The sequence below is a fragment of the Vulpes lagopus genome, chromosome 7 (genome assembly GCF_018345385.1).
Source record: "Vulpes lagopus strain Blue_001 chromosome 7, ASM1834538v1, whole genome shotgun sequence".
NCBI lineage: Eukaryota > Metazoa > Chordata > Mammalia > Carnivora > Canidae > Vulpes > Vulpes lagopus.
The window spans coordinates 48,957,606-48,975,771 of NC_054830.1; the positions used below are offsets into that span (position 1 = coordinate 48,957,606).

At 36.7% G+C, this 18,166-nt stretch overlaps 1 protein-coding gene across 8 annotated transcripts in view; it reads right to left on the minus strand.

The window, feature by feature from the left end:
- Nucleotides 1-18,166, minus strand: part of RAD18 (RAD18 E3 ubiquitin protein ligase) — a 115,307-nt gene that overhangs the window by 12,356 nt on the left and 84,785 nt on the right. For all 8 annotated transcript variants that reach the window (XM_041764023.1, XM_041764022.1, XM_041764019.1 and 5 more), the window contains one exon: nt 17,665-17,839. In XM_041764023.1, the coding sequence (XP_041619957.1) occupies nt 17,665-17,839 (175 nt within the window). The remainder of the gene's footprint in view (nt 1-17,664; nt 17,840-18,166) is intronic.

Below are 18,166 nucleotides of genomic sequence, written 5' to 3' on the forward strand. Positions count from 1 at the left end.
AAAGCATTCACAACATACAGTTATCTCATTTGCTTTTTAGAATCACCCAGGAAGGGAGGTTACCAGGGCAAAAAAACATCTTTCCATTTTGTCAGCAGGGCAAGTGAAGCCCAGGGATATTAATTTGACAATCGGCCACGTGCCCAGAATCATTTTAGAGTCAGAAAACCATGACTGAGATAAACTCCCACAGACAAAGACGACTGCCTGCTGGGTACCTGGATCTCATGGACACACATACATTTCAAGGACTTGAGATCATAATATCTAGGTGAAGATGCATTCCTCCCAAAACAATGTTGCATTCATTCAAAGGACAGTAGACTCATTTACCACCTAGTTTAAGCTCTTTTGAAATGCAAAATATGTGCAAGAACTATTCTATGTTCCCACATATCTCTAAAAACTTTCAACAAATAAAAATCAACACCTGAAACATGGTGAATCATTTATTTAGCTTTCAGAAGTATTTTGAAGTTCATAAATACTCCCAGAAAAATGGCTATCATAAAGTACAAAACAGTAATGTATGTTACTAGAAAAAGATTTTGTGGTAATATTTAAGTTCATTAAAAAGTTAAAAATCCAAATGTAATGTCAACCTTCCAAAAGCAATCATGAAGATTTTTAAAAGTACAAGATATCACTGAATTATAACATAACATATGTTATGGTTTAGTTACTTTGCTGTTTTCCTTAGATACTGTTTTCTTTTGACCAGAAACATAAACAAATTTATTTAGCAATTTTTCCAATAATCCCAATGCCCTCTAAATTACAAAATCTCAGTAATATATTTGTCATGTCTTACTGCCTGCATCACCAAACTTCATTAATAAATTTATACTAATATAACATTGAAGATAACAATGATTTCCAAAACTTTATTTTAAAGAGTACAGACTCTTTTTGTTTAAAGTAGATCAACATATTTGTAGGTTCAAAATCAAAATGACAGGGCAAAAAATTAAAAAAGGGGGCACCTGGGTGGCTCAGTGGTTGAGCATCTGCCTTTGGCTCAGGTCATGATCCCAGGGTCCTGGGATCAAGTCCACATCAGGCTCTTCGCAGGGAGCCTACTTCTCTCTCTGCCTATGTCTCTGCCTCTCTGTGTGTCCCTCATGAATAAATAAAATCTTTAAAAAAAAAAAAAAACCTCAAAATCACATAAAAATATGTACACTGCTAAGTCTCACACTCTCCTTACTCTCCTGCCAACCCATTCCTTGTCTCCAAAGTGTAATCACTTATTAGTTTGTTTATTCTTCCGGTGTTTCTTTATGCAAAATCAAATATAAGTATACATCATCTCTCCCTCACCCCCTCCCATTAGAAAGGAAACCCCATGCTATCTATGCTGTTTTGAACAATGGTCTTTTCACTTACAAATCTATCCTGGAAATCTTTCTATCAGCACACAGAGATTGTCATTTTGAACAACCAGAGAGTATTTTATTGTGTGGCTGTATTATAGTTTAATCAACCAGCCCCAGTGATAAATACTTGAGTAGTTTCTAGGCTTTTGTTATTATGTAAACAACCAATAACCTTGTGTGTAAGTCATTGTGCATGCAGGTGTAATCTGGAGGACAAATTCATTGAATACCAGCTAAGAAGGCAGACAATAGTACTTTCAGTTGATCTCATCAGATTCTTCTCCTTAAGAATGGTATTATGTGGCACCAGCCAGTAATAAAAAAAGAGGGTCTGTTTCCCCACAGCCTTACAGCAGGGTATATAAGCAAATGTCAAGATTTTTTGCCAACCTACCAGGTGAGAATTGGATTTAATTTGCATTTCTCTTTCAGCAAACCATCTCTGTTCATGACTTTTGTCCATTTTTCTCCTAGGTCCGTGGGTCCTTTCCTTCTCAGTCTCTAGATGCTCAAAAAGCCTATCTACTCTTTACTATTTTTAAAAAAAGGTACTATTAATCCTCTATAAATGTTAAGAAAAAGTAGTAGCATATATTTTCTTCATTGTCAAAAACATTTCTATTATTTATGAAAGTTAAACATTATTTTCTTAAAGCTACATATTTGACATTTTCTCAGTTGATGAGAGAGAATTCCAAAGCATGTATTATTATATTTATCTTAATTTTAATTCTGGTTGCAATTTAAAATCAAATTTATCTGATTCTTTCTGGTATCCCACACTATCCTCTATAATTAATGCAGAAACTCTGGCTAACCAAAATTAACTACCTACTCTGAGCTGTACATCAGCAACTAAACATGGCAGGAAAGAAACCCCAAAACATCTATTTATCTGACTTTATCTGTTAACTAAATTTAAAGTTCTTGACCACAAGTCTGAAATGGGCAATCCTTGCTACCAGGCAATCCTACAATACTTACCTGGCATATTCTGCTTCCCATTCTCAAAAAGACTCCTGCCTTCTTAAATCACCTATCTGCCACCCTACTCCAACTCCCAACTGATGAACCTGCCTTAAGGTTCATGACTTGCTGGTCATGCCTTGATCCGATGCTTAACTGAGAACAAGCACTAAGTTGCTACAACTATTTACCAGTTGGTAAAGCCAAAAATTTAGGATTCATCCTTACTGTTGAGCTTTTCCTTGATCACCATATGCAAACCATCTAAATGCAAGTTCTGCCTCTCCTATCTCCAAAATATATCCCCAGTCCCACTCATTTCTAGCTTCACTATTATTATGCAGATACACCCCACCACGATGGGTAAATGGATTGCTGCAGAAGCCTAACTAGTCTCCTTTCCATTCTTGCTTTGCCTCTAGCCCACCCCTCCCACGCCCATCTATTCTCACAACATCTGGAGTCATCCTTTTAAAGCATATAAAACAGACCTAGATCAGATCAATATTGATAAACCATTTGGTCTCTAAATTGATCTAAAGATTCAATGAATCTCAACCAAAATTCCTTTTGTTTTATGGCAATTGACAAGTTGATATGGAGATGCAAAGGACCTAAAAATAGCCAAAATAATTTTGAAGGCCATGGCAGGCACCTCTGTCCTCCAGCATCATCTCTTCATGACAGACAAATACTCCCGTATTCTGCGTGCCAAGAAGAAGGATTAGGAAACTATATTTAAAGAGAGAAGCAGGCCTTTAGGTCAATCTCTTTAAATTTTTATAAAAAGTGAAGAAATGCGTGTTGTTGTTGTTTAAAGAGAAATAAAAGGACATTTGGTTAATTCCAAATGTTGGAGTCCTCTTGGCTGTCAGGAAAAACTCATTTCAAAATATAATTAAACATGTATGCTTTTACAAACTTAAGAAACAAAAGAAGACATCAACTCAGAGTCTAATGTAAGGGAAAATTTTTTTAATTAGCAAAATTTTCACTGTTACAACTAGACACTGAATCAAACTCTCAAGTTAAATGGGCAGGGGGGCAAAACCATAATGCTTCATTTTGTTTTTATTCTATATATTGTCAGCAGTATAATGACAGATACAAACAAAAAAAAATACTTTAGAATAACAAGATCATAGTAACAGGTTATGATATTTAACTCCTAGACAGAAATAAACTAAAAGACAAGCAACATTGCAAAGATGAAAATTTCCTCTACAACTTAAGAAGCTTTCATTTGATTACAAGTTTCCTTGATAATAGGGACCAAGGATCTGGATATGAAGTTATAATGAGATGAGCATGTCTTCTGCATAGGCAGGTCAAATTCTACATAGCCTCCACTCTGAGAAAGCATACTTAACCATGCAAATGTGAGAAGCCTGGCCAATACCAACCACGCAAGCCACAGAAACCCAACATCAAGTCAAGGTTCAGGCGATAAAACTCTAGTCTTGTGATTTATTCAAGGAGAAGATTTTGAGAACTACCTCACATTGCTGGATTTTAGGCAGTAGACACTGAACTGCCCTGTGATCGGTTCCCAGTAAAATGAAGTTGTTAGACTAAATGATCTAGTGCATGAGAAAGAATTAGCCCTCCAAAACTGTCCTCACACCAAATTTTAGTGTTCAGATATATATTTTTAATTTTTAATTTGTACTATTACCCATACTCTAATACCACATTCTAAATGATTCTAAAAAATGTGCTTACTAGGACAAGAGAAGCATACTACAGCACACATTAATGCAATATTAAAGGCTTCTATAATTGACTTCTGTAGAATCACTTAAAAAATAACCTTCTGCATTTGAGGCCTGTTATGTTTTAACACTCAAATCTCTCTGAGATACAAGAACAGTGTGCACTACTCACGTGGTAAAATCAAAGAAGGAAGCAAAATCAGCGATTTTATATGTACCCATGTTCCAGAATGTGACTGTTCGTGTGGGAATAAAGAGAACAGAGAACATGTGCAAATTAACACTGCATGTCCTTCTAACAAGGCAACCGTACAATCATCTAAACCCAGACACTCTGGAGAGTACAAGAGCACACTATTAATAATGACGCCAGGATGAGAAATGGAATGAGCCAATTTCAGGGAAACCAGAACATATGGTTATTCTAGACCTAAATGACATTTTGAACAATTCCATTAAAATGCTACTAACAAAGGAAGCAATGGTGCCTGAGACAAAAGTCCTGATATAACTCACATTGTCATGGGGGGTGGGGGCGGGAAGGGTGTGGAAACTGGGCTGAGAATTATTGGCTTCTACTCTATTCACTGACTTTGAATAAGTCCCCTCACCTGCCCAGGCCTCTATTTCCTCACCTGTGGTATGAAGTTACTCTTTTTAGTGACTTCTTGCGTTACCTTCTAACTTGAAAATGTTTATATTCTATCCTAATGTGTCTTTTCGCCAGGTTCTCAAGGTTTCCAAGGAGACCTCATATATCTGTTCCTCGGATTTAAAAGCAAAGGTAGTATAAAATGAGAAAGCAGGGGGAAAAAGTCACTTCTGATTTTAACTTCCAAAGTGACTCTAACAAATTATAAACTTGATCAACTAAATAAAAATACAAAATTATAATAGCATGATATGTAAATTATATACTTCTGTTCCATCCAAATTCATTCACCAGAACAGGCCCAAAAGGACTCTGAATTTTTTTTTTTTAAAGAGTTTATTTATTTATTCATGAGAGACACACACACACACACACACACACAGAGAGAGAGAGAGAGAGAGAGAGAGAGAGAGGCAGAACTGGCAGAGGGAGAAGCAGGCTCCATGCAGGGAGCCTGATTGGGACTCGATTCTCCCCCCACCCCCCAACCCCTGTTCTCCAGGATCACACCTTGAGCCAAAGGCAGAGGCTCAACCTCTGAGCCACCCAGGCATCCCAAGGACTCTGATTTTGAATTTTTTTTTTTTTACTACAGAAAGCTCTTACCAGGCTGTCCACAGTTGGGGGTCTGGGAGAGTTAAACCAAAACAGAGGTTGCATGCCTACTAACATTTAGAAAAAACTGGTAGTTCCTTCAAAGTCTCATACTTGCTCTTCTCAAAGCATTCTGAAAAATACACTATCAGCTACTTTTTTTTAATGAAAAATTGAATTCTGAAGATTGTATCTCAGTTTTATATATCAAGCTAAATATATCCAGAAGCATATGGAACAAGAATTTGTATGTAGTTTATGAGATGTCTGAAAACTAAAAAAGGAAAACATACTTGAAAAACATCAACTTTATCCAAGTATTCACTTGTCATGCCAACCAAAACTCAACACTATAGTCAATGTACCAAAACCTTGGGTGATGTTCAGACACTACTGTGATCTATGACAGTGAAGATATCATTTGGTAAGTATGGAATCTGGAAGGAAATGCCAGTTTCTATAAGCATTTTAGATACACAAGTAATAATAACTTAAAACCTCTCTCCGGATACTGGAAATTGAAGGGCTCAAAGTAATTTTTTTAAAAGATATTTCATTTCTTTGTGAGAGAGAGAGAGAGAGAGAGAGAACAAGCAGGACAGAGGGGGAGAGAGAGAGAGAGAGAGGCCGACTCCCTACTGAGCAGGAAGCCATGACTTGGAGATCATGACCTGAGCCGAAGGCAGATGCCCAACCAACTGAGCCACTCAGGGGCTCAGGGCTCAAAGTAATTTTACAGAGTTTTTTTATAATGGCATTTTTATAATGGCAGTTCATGAATTTGCTAAAAACAAAGAAAAAATATCTCCCACCTGGGATTGACTCAGAAGGCTGAAAAATCAAGAATTTATTGTAAAACAAAGTTATTCTAAAGAAACTCATCAGATTACCCAACAAAAAAGCATAATAAAAAACTCCCAAAAGGTGCTAACATGAAACCCTGAGAGTAAAACAAAATATTGTTAAACAGCAAATATTCTTTGGCAATGAATACTGGAGAAAAGATAAAACTATCTGTCCTTTCACGTTGTTCTTGGAGAATCATTAGTGAAATCACTTTTACAAGTATATATTCACCAATAAAAATAAGGTAACTGAAGGGGATGAGGCATATTGTAAACTGTGTGTGTTTTCTCTTATTATGAAATGGAAAGGCTGAGCTACATCCTTGGAGGGGAAATCATTCTATAGAGTAAAAATACTAGTACAAGAAAGCAAAACCAATTAAAAATAAAAGACATTGGAAAGGAAATTAGAATTCTTCCCTCAGGCCACATTTTATGGATTAAATTTTAGCATAGCACAAAATAATAATACATTTTTAATAATACATTTTTAATAACACATTTTATACAATGCATTAAAATAGGGTTTTATTAATTTATAAATTAAATGTAACAAGTAAGTGTTAAGTAAAAGGAAAAAAGGAAGCATTCAATAACTAAACTTACTACAACCCAGAAAGTGTCTAATTTATTTTTTATTTACTTATTTATTTATTTTTAAAGATTTTATTTATTTACTCATGAGAGACAGAGAGAGAGAGAGAGAGAGAGAGAGAGAGAGAGAGAGACAGGCTCCATGCAGGAAGCCTGACTCCATCCCAGGTCTCCAGGATCAGACCCTGGGCTGAAGGCGGCAATAAACCACCGAGTCACCTGGGCTGCCCTGATTATTTTTTTAAATAAACTTTTTATTTTAGAATAGTTTTAGATTGACAGAAAGTTGTAAAGATAGTATAGAACATTCCCACATTCAATTTCTTCTGTTAACAGCTTACACTAATCGGATTCATTAGTTACAACCAAGGAAGCAATAATACATTATTATTAAGCAAAGTCCCACACCTGAGTTATACTTGTTTTGTCTCTTTTTTTTGTTGTTTCAGGATCCTATCCAGGATGCCACATTACATTTAGTCCTCAGGTCTCCTCAGGCAACTCTAGACTGACTGTTGCTCAGGCTCTCCTGGTCTCTATCAGAAATGATAATCCTGACAGTTTGAGGAGTGCTAGTCAGGTGTTTTGTACAATGACCTTCAACTGGAGTTTCTCTGATGTTTTTTTCACAATTTGACTGAGATTATTGAGTTTTCAGGAGGAACACTACAGAGGTTAAGCGTCATTCCCACAATATCCTATCAAGAGAACATGCCATGAATATAACATCATTGTTGATGATGACCTTAATCTCTTGGCTGAGGTAGTGTCTGTCAGGTTTTTGTTTTCTTTTTCTTTCCCTTCATTTCCCTTCCCCCACCCTCGTTACCCCCTCCATCCCTCCCTCCTTTTTCTCTTTCTTTTTCTAACACTTTTCCTGGCATTGGCATGCTTCCTGCCCCAGCCGTAGAATCAGCCATTTCTCCAAGAAATTCCTTCTTTTGAGGAATGTTATTAGAAACCAAGATCAAGGTGTTAGGTGTGCTGGCTGTGATGGTAGTGCCCTTGCTTCTTGGCCCTGGCAGCTGACAGAGCAAGGAATTACATGTGTGTACATTAGCTTACTTACTTATGCAGATCTATACATAGCTCGATATGTATGCCTCTGGATTTATATAGTAAGCTAGCCATGAGTCCACCCTGTATCACATTGAAAGCTTTAGCCTTGTTTATGTAATCTTCCACTCCAATGACCTGGCTCTCATTTGCCACCCAGACAAGGGCACATAGCTAACATGACAGAAAAAAAATTATGTTAAACTACAGATGGATAAGATTAAAGTCTTCTGAAGTAAGTCGGGGAGAAACGTCAGCACATATATATTAGACAAATGTTTAAGGTCCACACATCAATGCAAAACAAATAGTATAAATAAGTACACTGCAAAATACCACTTTCTAATTCCTAAACATAAATAAGGAAGTAATTGTGTATAAAAAAAACATTCAAAAATGATTACCATTAGATGTGCCAAGTAGGTTACATTTTTTTTTTTATAATGTCCAAGGAAGGTTCAAAGTCACACAATATTGTCACTTATTAGTAAGGTACTTTGAAAGATCTTCCTAAAAAAAAGACCAGCAGGCCTGTTGTGCTACAGCCAGCAGAGTAACTTCAGAAGTGGGAGAGGATGTCCATATGCACAAGGGCCATTAACGGTACAGTTATCTCTATTAAGGAGAAACAAAGCAGGATAATAAGGAAGTAAGCCTGACAATCAAAGAACTCCCAGTTCTGTGCTTGTGATTTTCTGCCTAAGGCCAAGAGATTTTTATTCAGTATGTTGGCAAACTTTAGTACGATGACAGATTATTTCATACTTCAGTTTATTATCACACAAGATGAAAAAGTAAATTGTTTCTCATCAACAAGCACATTTTCTCCCATCCGTTTGTGGACTCATCTCTCTCAGAGCTTTCTAGATATTGTCCCTTTCTCCCCCTGATATTTCCTTATCTATCACTTCTTTAACAGCCCCCAGACATCCTTATCTCTTCCGTTCCTGGCAATGGGCAAGTGTGCTTGGCAAATAGATGTGCAGAGGTGCAGTTAGCTCTGGAATGCCTAAAGACATTATTACACTCTTTTGGACAAGAGATCTAGGCAAAAGCCAAGAGGACCCCTATTTGTATTGATAAAGCATACATAAAACCAAACCATTTTCCTATCTTCAGTTGGAATCACTGCTTTGGCAGATCCCATTGGTGCCCTGCCCTGATCCCTCTACTCTAATCCCTTCAGTATACCAGGCTTGAATTGCAACTGTTAGGGCCTTTGTCAGTTGTCCTTGCTCTGGTGGAGCCTCCAGTGTAGGAGGAGAGGCGGCTTGCAAGTAGCAGAGAACAGCCCTCAACCAAGTAACTGACTCCTTTACTCCTTGCCTGAGTTAACTCAGGTGAGTAGTTTTAAACCAGCTCCTAGTTCCAAGTGGTTTTGATAAAAACTTTGCTTGCTCACAGTGATAATCTGGTTTGATAACATGCTCCCTTCCCTTTTCTGTCTCACGTGCCCACTCCCTATCATGGTTCCTTTACCTTCCAAATTAACTGCTTCCACTGAAATCCTTGTCTTGGGGTCTTCTCAGGAAACCTAGCCATCTCAATAACTGCGTATTTCCACTCTTTCAAGAATGTGAAAAGCAAGGCAACTTGGTCAGCAGCATTATCGGTCAGGAGAACTTGGATTCTGAGGTAAACTATACCTAGCTTCAAATTCCAATATTGCCACAATCTATACATACAACCTTAAGCAACTTATTTAACTCCTTTAGCCTTTCATTTCCACATCTTTACAATGGGTTTGCCTGTGGGCTAAATGATGTAACACATGCAGCACTCTTAGTACTCAAACATCAAAATCACACACCTACTGCTCACATCAACAAGGCTTCACCAATATACTTTACTATTCAGGAGACTCTTGTCTAGGAAGATAAAAATTGTGAATAACTTTATTGTTGAGTCCAAAAACTTAAAAGACCCCATCAGCTTTTTAATAGAAAAGGATTCTTTGTACCCATCACCTCTTCAAAGCCTCATATTGCTGTATTCACCAATTTTCAGCTTAGGTTTATCCAATTCTAACCAAGATCTGCAAGGAAAGACCTGTCTGAAACCAAACTTTGAAATCTCAACACGCATCTCAACTCTGACCTCCTGGCTGGAAGAGACTACTCTGACTGATGGTAGAAGTAGTGTTCCCCTGTTCCTTCAGTAAGTAATAAACTTAACTAGGTCTTATCAACAGGCCAGTATTCAACACTCCTTAGATGAATGTCACAATGGCATCTTTTCTGTTAAGACTATGCCATTATTCTTCAATTTACTCAGCACTTACGAAAGACTGACATTTACTCCTTGAGTCTTCCAACAAATAGTAATCAAGATTTCTTCACATTTTTGTGTTTTTTGTTATTGTTCTCTTGTTCTCAAGAATTCTGAACAGACAGCTCTTCCAAAAATGACTGAAAAGTGAAGAAAAGTTGCACCGAAATATACCAAATACATGGCCAATGTTTAAGTCTCTCTGTCGAAGAGCGCAGTGTTCTGTGCCTATGTGTTGGATTTCCTACAAAGTTGCTGCTACTGATTTAGTATCAGAGAAAAGGTACTGTTTCTGCCAGAAATTGTTAAAATGTATTCATTCACACCTTATCTGACTCAGATTCACTTACGACAAAAAACTAGCATCTTCAAGAAGGTTAACATAGATTACCAAATGGTGAAATTAGTTGGTCTTTGCAAGTACTGAAATCCCAGTCCCCACTTCATTAGCCCAAGTCCTCTATCATGCCAAAGCAGAGATAACCTAGCAGGGCTGGTCCTGAACTGACGGACTGAGTTAAGTGAAAACCATACTTACCACCCTATGGAGACCACTTTTTTTTTGGTCAATAAATCCTAAGTATAAGTCTTTCCTTTAGAAAATTTCCTAGTACGAACAAACTTCTTTGATTATGGACAATGACTTCTTAAAAAATTTAATTTTAATAATTTCAAAGCTACAAAAAGTGGCTCTGTATGCGTGTATGTGTGTGCTCACACACACACTCTTATTTTTTTAACCACTAAAAGTACATTGGAGCCATTACACCCTTTAGCTGTTTAGTGTGTGCTTCTTCAGAACAACCACATTCACTTATATATATGACCACAATGAAATTATCAAAATCAGGAAACTGAATACTGACATAGTAATATTATCTAATCTATAGACCTAATTCAAATTTCTCCAGTTAGGGCAAAACACAACATCTCTTTATAAATTCTTTTGCCTAGAACTAAAGTGCACAAATACGTATTTTAAAAATAATGATCTGAAGGTTCCTCCAAATAAAAGCATGACTACTATTCATCTCTGCATGAAGATAAAGCTTCCTCCATAGGGCCATAATCAAAAGCATCTTTTCTTATGATGTAGCCCTCAATAAAAATGCAGTTTTTTCTGCTTGCCAAAACTCAGGGAACAAAAGCTCTCTCCTTTTCATTAAGAAGAACAATAAGTTAATTTACGGAAATCTGGACATGTCTCTTGAACTCCCGGAAATCATCTAGCAAGAAGCTGTACAAAAATATAAAATTCTAATCAATGTGTTTATCATCGGTCTTCAGGATGGCACTAGAGACTCAACATATAGCATTCATAATTCAAATTCTAAAAAAAGGACTTACCTAAGAGTTAAGAATCAAGTTAGCAACAAAGTAGCTTCATCCTAATAATTACTTGGACTGGATATACCTATTGGGTCTTAAAATAAGATTATTCTTACTTGTCAGTCTGCCATATTTTTATAAGTCTGAATATTGTTCCAATACAAAAAAAACTAATATCTTTATTCAACAATCTAATGGTAAGATCTATACTCTATATTAAAGCATGACTGCATGAATTCAGAACAATGCACAATATATTTGTACTTACTTTGTGTGTGACTTTCCTCTTAAAAAAAAGACTAAAAAAGCATAAAAAATTATAAAATATGATGGTTTAGCACCACCTTCGGTCTGGGGCATGATCCTGGGGACCCAGGATCGAGTCCCACGTTGGGCTCCCTGCATGGAGCCTGCTTTTCCCTCTGCCTGTGTCTCTGCCTCTCTCTCTCTCTCTCTCTCTCTCTTTCCAAATAAATGAATAAAATCTTTAAAAAAGAAAAAAAATATTGAGGTTGGGGCACCTGGGTGGCTCAGTGGTTGAGTGCCTGCCTTCAGCCCAGGGTGTGATCCTGGGGTCCTGGGGTCAAGTCCCACATCAGGCTCCCTGCATGGAGCCTGCTTCTCCCTCTGCCTGTGTCTCTGCCTCTCTTTGTCTCTCATGAATAAATAAAATCTTTAAAAAAGAAAAAGAAGGAAAGAAAAAATTGAGGTCAATTCAAATATGATATAAGACTTCCTGGGATGGCTCAGTTGTTTGTGACTGACTCCTGGTTTCGGTTCAGGTCATGACCTCATGGGTCATGAGATAGAGCTCCACATCAGGCTCTGCACTCAGCAGGGAGTCTGCTTGAAGATTCTCTCCCTCTGCCCCTCCCCGACCTCTCTCTCTCAATAAATAAATCATAAAAAAATAAAATAAAATAAAAAGACTTCCTTTTCACTTAAAAATTTTAATTCACATATCCAGAGAGTTCTATAAACCAATGGACATAGGTTTCTATTACACTATTGTGCACTATAAAAAAAAAGAACTGAAATAAACTGGTTAAAGTATTCCCAAAATGTCTTCAGACTTGGAGCCTGACTCTTCTTCCTCACGTTCTGACTCAGTATCTATGAAGTTTGAGTTTTCCCTCACAAAGCTACCCTCTGTACTACCAAGAGCACCAGAGAGATAACAGCATTTCTCAAAAATACTTGACTAGTATCTCCAGGAATCTCATTGAAGGCAGTGACATCCACTTTGCAAACTCCTTTCCTAATTTTGTCTCTTTCCTCAATCATATCACATGTGACTAGAAGCAGCTTCTGTACAAAGACATCAAGAAGGATCTGACAAATTGATGTGGAACACCCTAACAATAGTCTTTTGCAACATGTGAATCAGTCATGTTGTTATTGTTTTAAATTTCTTCCATCTATTCCAAGGGATTTAACCATTTCTCCTGCATTCAGTTGGTGATATAACAGAATACCCTTTGCACATCATTCATTAATACAATTATAATGAGTCTCCAGGACTCAGGGGTCCTGGGGTTGTGGTATCTTTCTTTCCCGTGTCCTATAAATCATCTGATTGTTTTGCAAGAATATGGAATTGCAGCCATTCATCCAATGATGAATATTAACTTATACTCTACTGTACTTTTTTTCATACACAATAACTTTTTTTTCTCTCATTACTTTGTGGAAGATATTTTAATGACAAACCAATGTAATGCTAACAATGCATGTAACTCAAGTGAAATGATAGTCTGGAGAGCCATGACACAAACTACATCACAACTACAACTTGGCAGGTAGCAGCTGTAAGATGCCATCGATTAGAATACACATCACAATTTCAGACATTAAAATGTAAAACAGAAAATGTTATGTCTTACAATTAACAAATCATTCATTTAATAAAGGTCTAGTGGTCTACCACAGGAGACTAGTAGTAAACCACTGACAGGAGATTTTTTTGAAAATGAGTGATGGGCTTCATTCTTAAGGACTTTGATAGATAATTATAGGAATGACAAAAATACTCAAATAACTATAATACAAGATAGGATTTGATTTAAATAAAGTGCTATGAAATTCAGGTACACTGTTACAGGAATTCATAGTTAAGTAGAAACTGCTTCCTGCTTAGTGGGAAGAATCAGAGAGAAAGAGATTAGAGGAAGGGCTGAAAGGGGCCATCCAAGAGCAAACCCGAGGGATGACTGGCAAAGTAATGTCTCACAGGAAGTAGATGAATTTATCTTAAGAAATAAAATGTCTTCTTTATAGCAGCATTATTTATAATAGCCAAGATATGGAAGCAGCTCAATTGTCCAACAATTGATGAATGGATAAAGGTGTGTGTGTGATGGAATATTATTCAGCCATGAAAAAGAATGAAATCTTGCCATTTGTAACAACATGGATGGAGGTAGAGTATAATGTTAAGTGAAATAACTCAGTTAGAAAAAGACAAATACCATATGGTTTCACTCATATATGGAACTGAAGAAACAAAACAAATGGACAAAGGCAAAAAAAGAGACCAACTAAGTAAGAAATAGCTCTTAACCATAGAGAATAAATTGATGGTTACCAGAGGGAAGAGTGAAACAGGCAAAGGGGATAAGCAGCACACTTAGTATGATGAGCACTAAACAATGTATAGAATTGTCAAATCACTATACCGTACACCTGAAACTAAAATGTCTTTCTCTTATGATAAACAGGAAAGAAGAGGTTAGAAATTATAAAACAAAACAAAACAAAACAAAACAAAACTCAAAATGGAAAGGAAGAGCTGGAGGCAGGGCAGATTAGCTGACATGGCATCTATTGAAGATGAGGAAACATGCAGGTAACTGGTGTCGAACAGGTACCATGGGAAATACAATAGAGAGTAACTTAGAAGACTATGCCTCACTAGTAAGCACCCAGCCGAGGCTGGATTCAATGAATTTTGAATGGAACTACTTTAGCCCAGGCTCACAGCTTTCTCTAGCAAAGTTCAGAACAGAAACAGGGAGGGATAAAAAGATAACTTGTGGGATTTACTCTATGACACAGGTGAAGATTTAGAATGAAGGAGATACAACGTCCAGCCAGAGTCCCAATTTTTGTAGCATTACTGAAGGAGACATAATTGATTTCATCTTTATAAAAGTAGAATAATCATATATTTACTAAAGATTCTCAAATCTACTACCTCATTTCATCTTCCCAACAGATCTGAAATAAGATATTTTTATATGTTTTTCATAGAAATGGAAAGACTTCAAAAGATTGATTCCCAAATCACCCAGTAGATCCTAGTGCAAAGCCACTCAACTCTATGCCCTACTACTTTTCCTGCTACATCAGAGCGGCTTCCACTGCATACTTATTCCTCCACAGTCTACTCTTGAATGAGTTACCCAATGGTCTGTCTTGGTACCAAATGAAATATCACTAGTCAAGGCTCACTTCACTCTTACTCTGTTAGCCTTCGTTTCTAGGTATTATATAAGGAACATACTCTTTTAATCTTAAAAATCTTACATGGCAAAATGATAAAAAATGTAAATTAAAAAATTAAAATAAAAAATTTAAGGATTAGAATCTTAATATTTACAATGTATATAGCAGTTACTCAAACTTGAAATATGAGTAGTAGACACTGCCAACTTTCTCAAGGTAAGCCGAGCAAATCCTCATATACTGTCTCTAAAGCTCTGCTTCCAAAGTATACAAGCAAACTCAAGGATTCTTTTTCGTTGCAGGAATGCAATCAGAAACAATCCACATGTCCATCAGCTAATAAATGAATAATAAAACGTATACCCATACAATAAAACAATATTCTTCAATGTAAAGCCATACAACACTGAAATAGGCTACAACATGAACCTTGAAAATATTATGCTAACTAACAGAAGGCAGTCACAAAGACCATACACTCTATGATCTGATTGCTGTGGATTGTCCAGAAGAGGCAAATCTACAGAGACAGAAGGTACATGAGTAGCTGCCAGGGGCTGGCAGAGTCAGAAGGAAGTAGGAAATAACTGTTAATGAGTATGAGAGTTCTTTTTGGGGTGATGAAAATGTTCTAAAATTGTGGTGATGGGGCAGCCCTGGTGGCGCAGCGGTTTAGCACTGCCTGCAGCCGGGTGTGATCCTGAAGACCCAGGATCGAGTCCCACGTTGGGCTTCCTGTATGGAGCCTACTTCTCCCTCTGCCTGTGTCTCTGCCCCTCTCTCCCTCTGTCTCTATGAATAAATAAAATCTTTAAAAATAAATAAATAAATAAATAAATAAATAAATAAATAAATAAATAAATAAATAAAATAAAATAAAATTGTGGTGATGGCTGTACATATTTGTGAACATACTAAAAACCATTAAATTGTACACACGCACAAGTGGGTTGTATGGAATGTAAATTATGTCTCAACACAGCTGCTAAAAATTGTAATTAGTGGGTAGTTGCTCTGGATATGGGCTTATGTGTGTGTATATGGACATATACATATGCCGAACTAATTAAAACGTGAAATAAATATAAGACCTTACATTAAAAAAAATTTTTTTTTCTTAAAGATTTTATTTATTTATTCATGAGAGAGAGAAAGAGAGGCAGAGACACAGACAGAGGGAGAAGCAGGCTCCATGCAGGGAACCTGATGTGGGACTCGATCCCAGGACTCCAGGATCATGTCCTGGGCCGAAGGCAGGCACGAAACCGCTGAGCCACCCAGGGACCCCCCCCCAAAAAATTTTTTTTTAGCGGTTTAATAAACCTCTCACATTTCGGTGATGCCAATAAATCTATCTGAGGCCAAGACCTCAACAAACTGACCCTACTTCTGTCCTCTCAGCGCCAAATATATAAATATACAGCTGGCTGCCATGTATTTCCTCCTACACTTTCTTCCATTCCCCTACTTCAAATTCAAACTCACCCTGGCATTCCCAGACATTCAGGCATTCTGTGACTATGGTTAAAAATGAACTCTTACTCCTCTGGATTCTGATTTTCCTCCACTTTTACTTTGTATTCCTTACATGACTTGTGTTTAAAAACAAATACTGCCTACTGAACTTGCAGGAACAGCCTGATGTAGAGAAACTGTGCAGCAGTATCACACCCTCAAACAAAATGGACAACACGCAGATCACCATGTGTTCTTCCCTTACCCAGCTTGAGATATGTCAATGACCTTGAAAACAGTAGGGGTGAGGTAAGAGGTTTTCCATTCCAAATGCCTGACCCTTAATAATTTGAAACCATTCCCCAAGAATCCTAGTAAAGCAGAGGGTTTTGAGTACACTCCTCTTAAAAAAAATTTCTAATTTGATGTTTCAGATAGACATAGTCTATCATTCTAAAGCACTGCTAATTTTTAAATGAAGGACTATCAAAGACTAAAAGTTTCTAAGACATATTCACATTCTGATGATAGCATTTAAAATTGATACAATGCATTGAGAAGGCAGCAACACCTCCCATGGTCAAAATGGTGTTAAAAATAATTTATTAGAAACAAAAGGCTCTATATAGACAGAGCTTTACCACAGCTTTACCAGAGCTTTACCACACAGTTTTTGTTTTTATTTATTCATGAGAGCGGTTCTGTGTAAGCAGAACATTGGGGAAAACATAGGTATCCAACAGAAACTGGAAAGTCCAGTCAATTATGGAGAAGAGCCACAAGAGAACACCACACCCCCAGAAAACACCTATAAAGATAAGGTAGAAACATGGGTACAAATGGTCTATGATATAAAGTGAAATGCCAGAACATAAAGTTTTATTCAAAACTTTTTACTTTTTGTTTTTATTCAAAACTATGATTTAACTGTATGTCATCTCTAAAAAAAATACATCATCTTTTAAAAATATCTTTTAAAAAATCATTTGGAAAAACAATTCATCTTCAAATCTTTCATTTTTAAAGCTTCCCCATCCATTCTTACTTGTTCAACTAAATTTTTCCTTTTCGTTTTACTCTCCTATGCACTGTCTTCCTGGTCATTTCTATTTTCTAACACAGTTGTCTTATTTTCTTCATTCATTATCCTAACAAAAATATCACTGCCTATCATGCTCTCTCTTTCAACTCCAGGAAAACTATCTACAGCCACTTTAATTCTCTCCTGCTTGCTATCACTGTGCAAGTTACAAAGCAGAAGAGGAGACTGAAGTGGTACAACACTTTACTGCCCCAGGTCTTCAAGTTACTTTCTATCTTAGCATACACAGGAAATAGACATTTAAAATAATCAGGTAATACAGATTTCTTACCTATTGAATGAGTCTGATTCTGATGAAGAAAGAGCTTCTTCTTGAATATCAGTACAACTGGAAGAATCATCTGGTCTATCAGGCTCCATTCTCCCTGGGGATTCCAGCTTTGATTGAGAGAAGTGGTTTGTTATGGGGGAAGTATCTGAGAATTTCATTTTTTTATCTTCCCGTTCTAAAAAAAGAACAATGAAAGAAAAATATTTACAAGTTCTACAAAATCTACAACTTCTATAGGCTTATTATTTCTACAACATTTAATATTGCTATTTATACGTCGTAAAATGGAAGTTTTTGTAACATTGATTCCAAAACTCTAGCGTCAGGGCATAAGAATCAACACTACCATGTGCCATCTAATGATAATGCCCACCTATGTATTTCTAGATTAATGAATTTAAAAACAAAATTTCTTTTTAAAACCAGGAGTAGTGAACTATGGAATTCTAATGAGGCTTCTATTTACAATATTACTAAAGAATTCCCACATATTTCACAGATA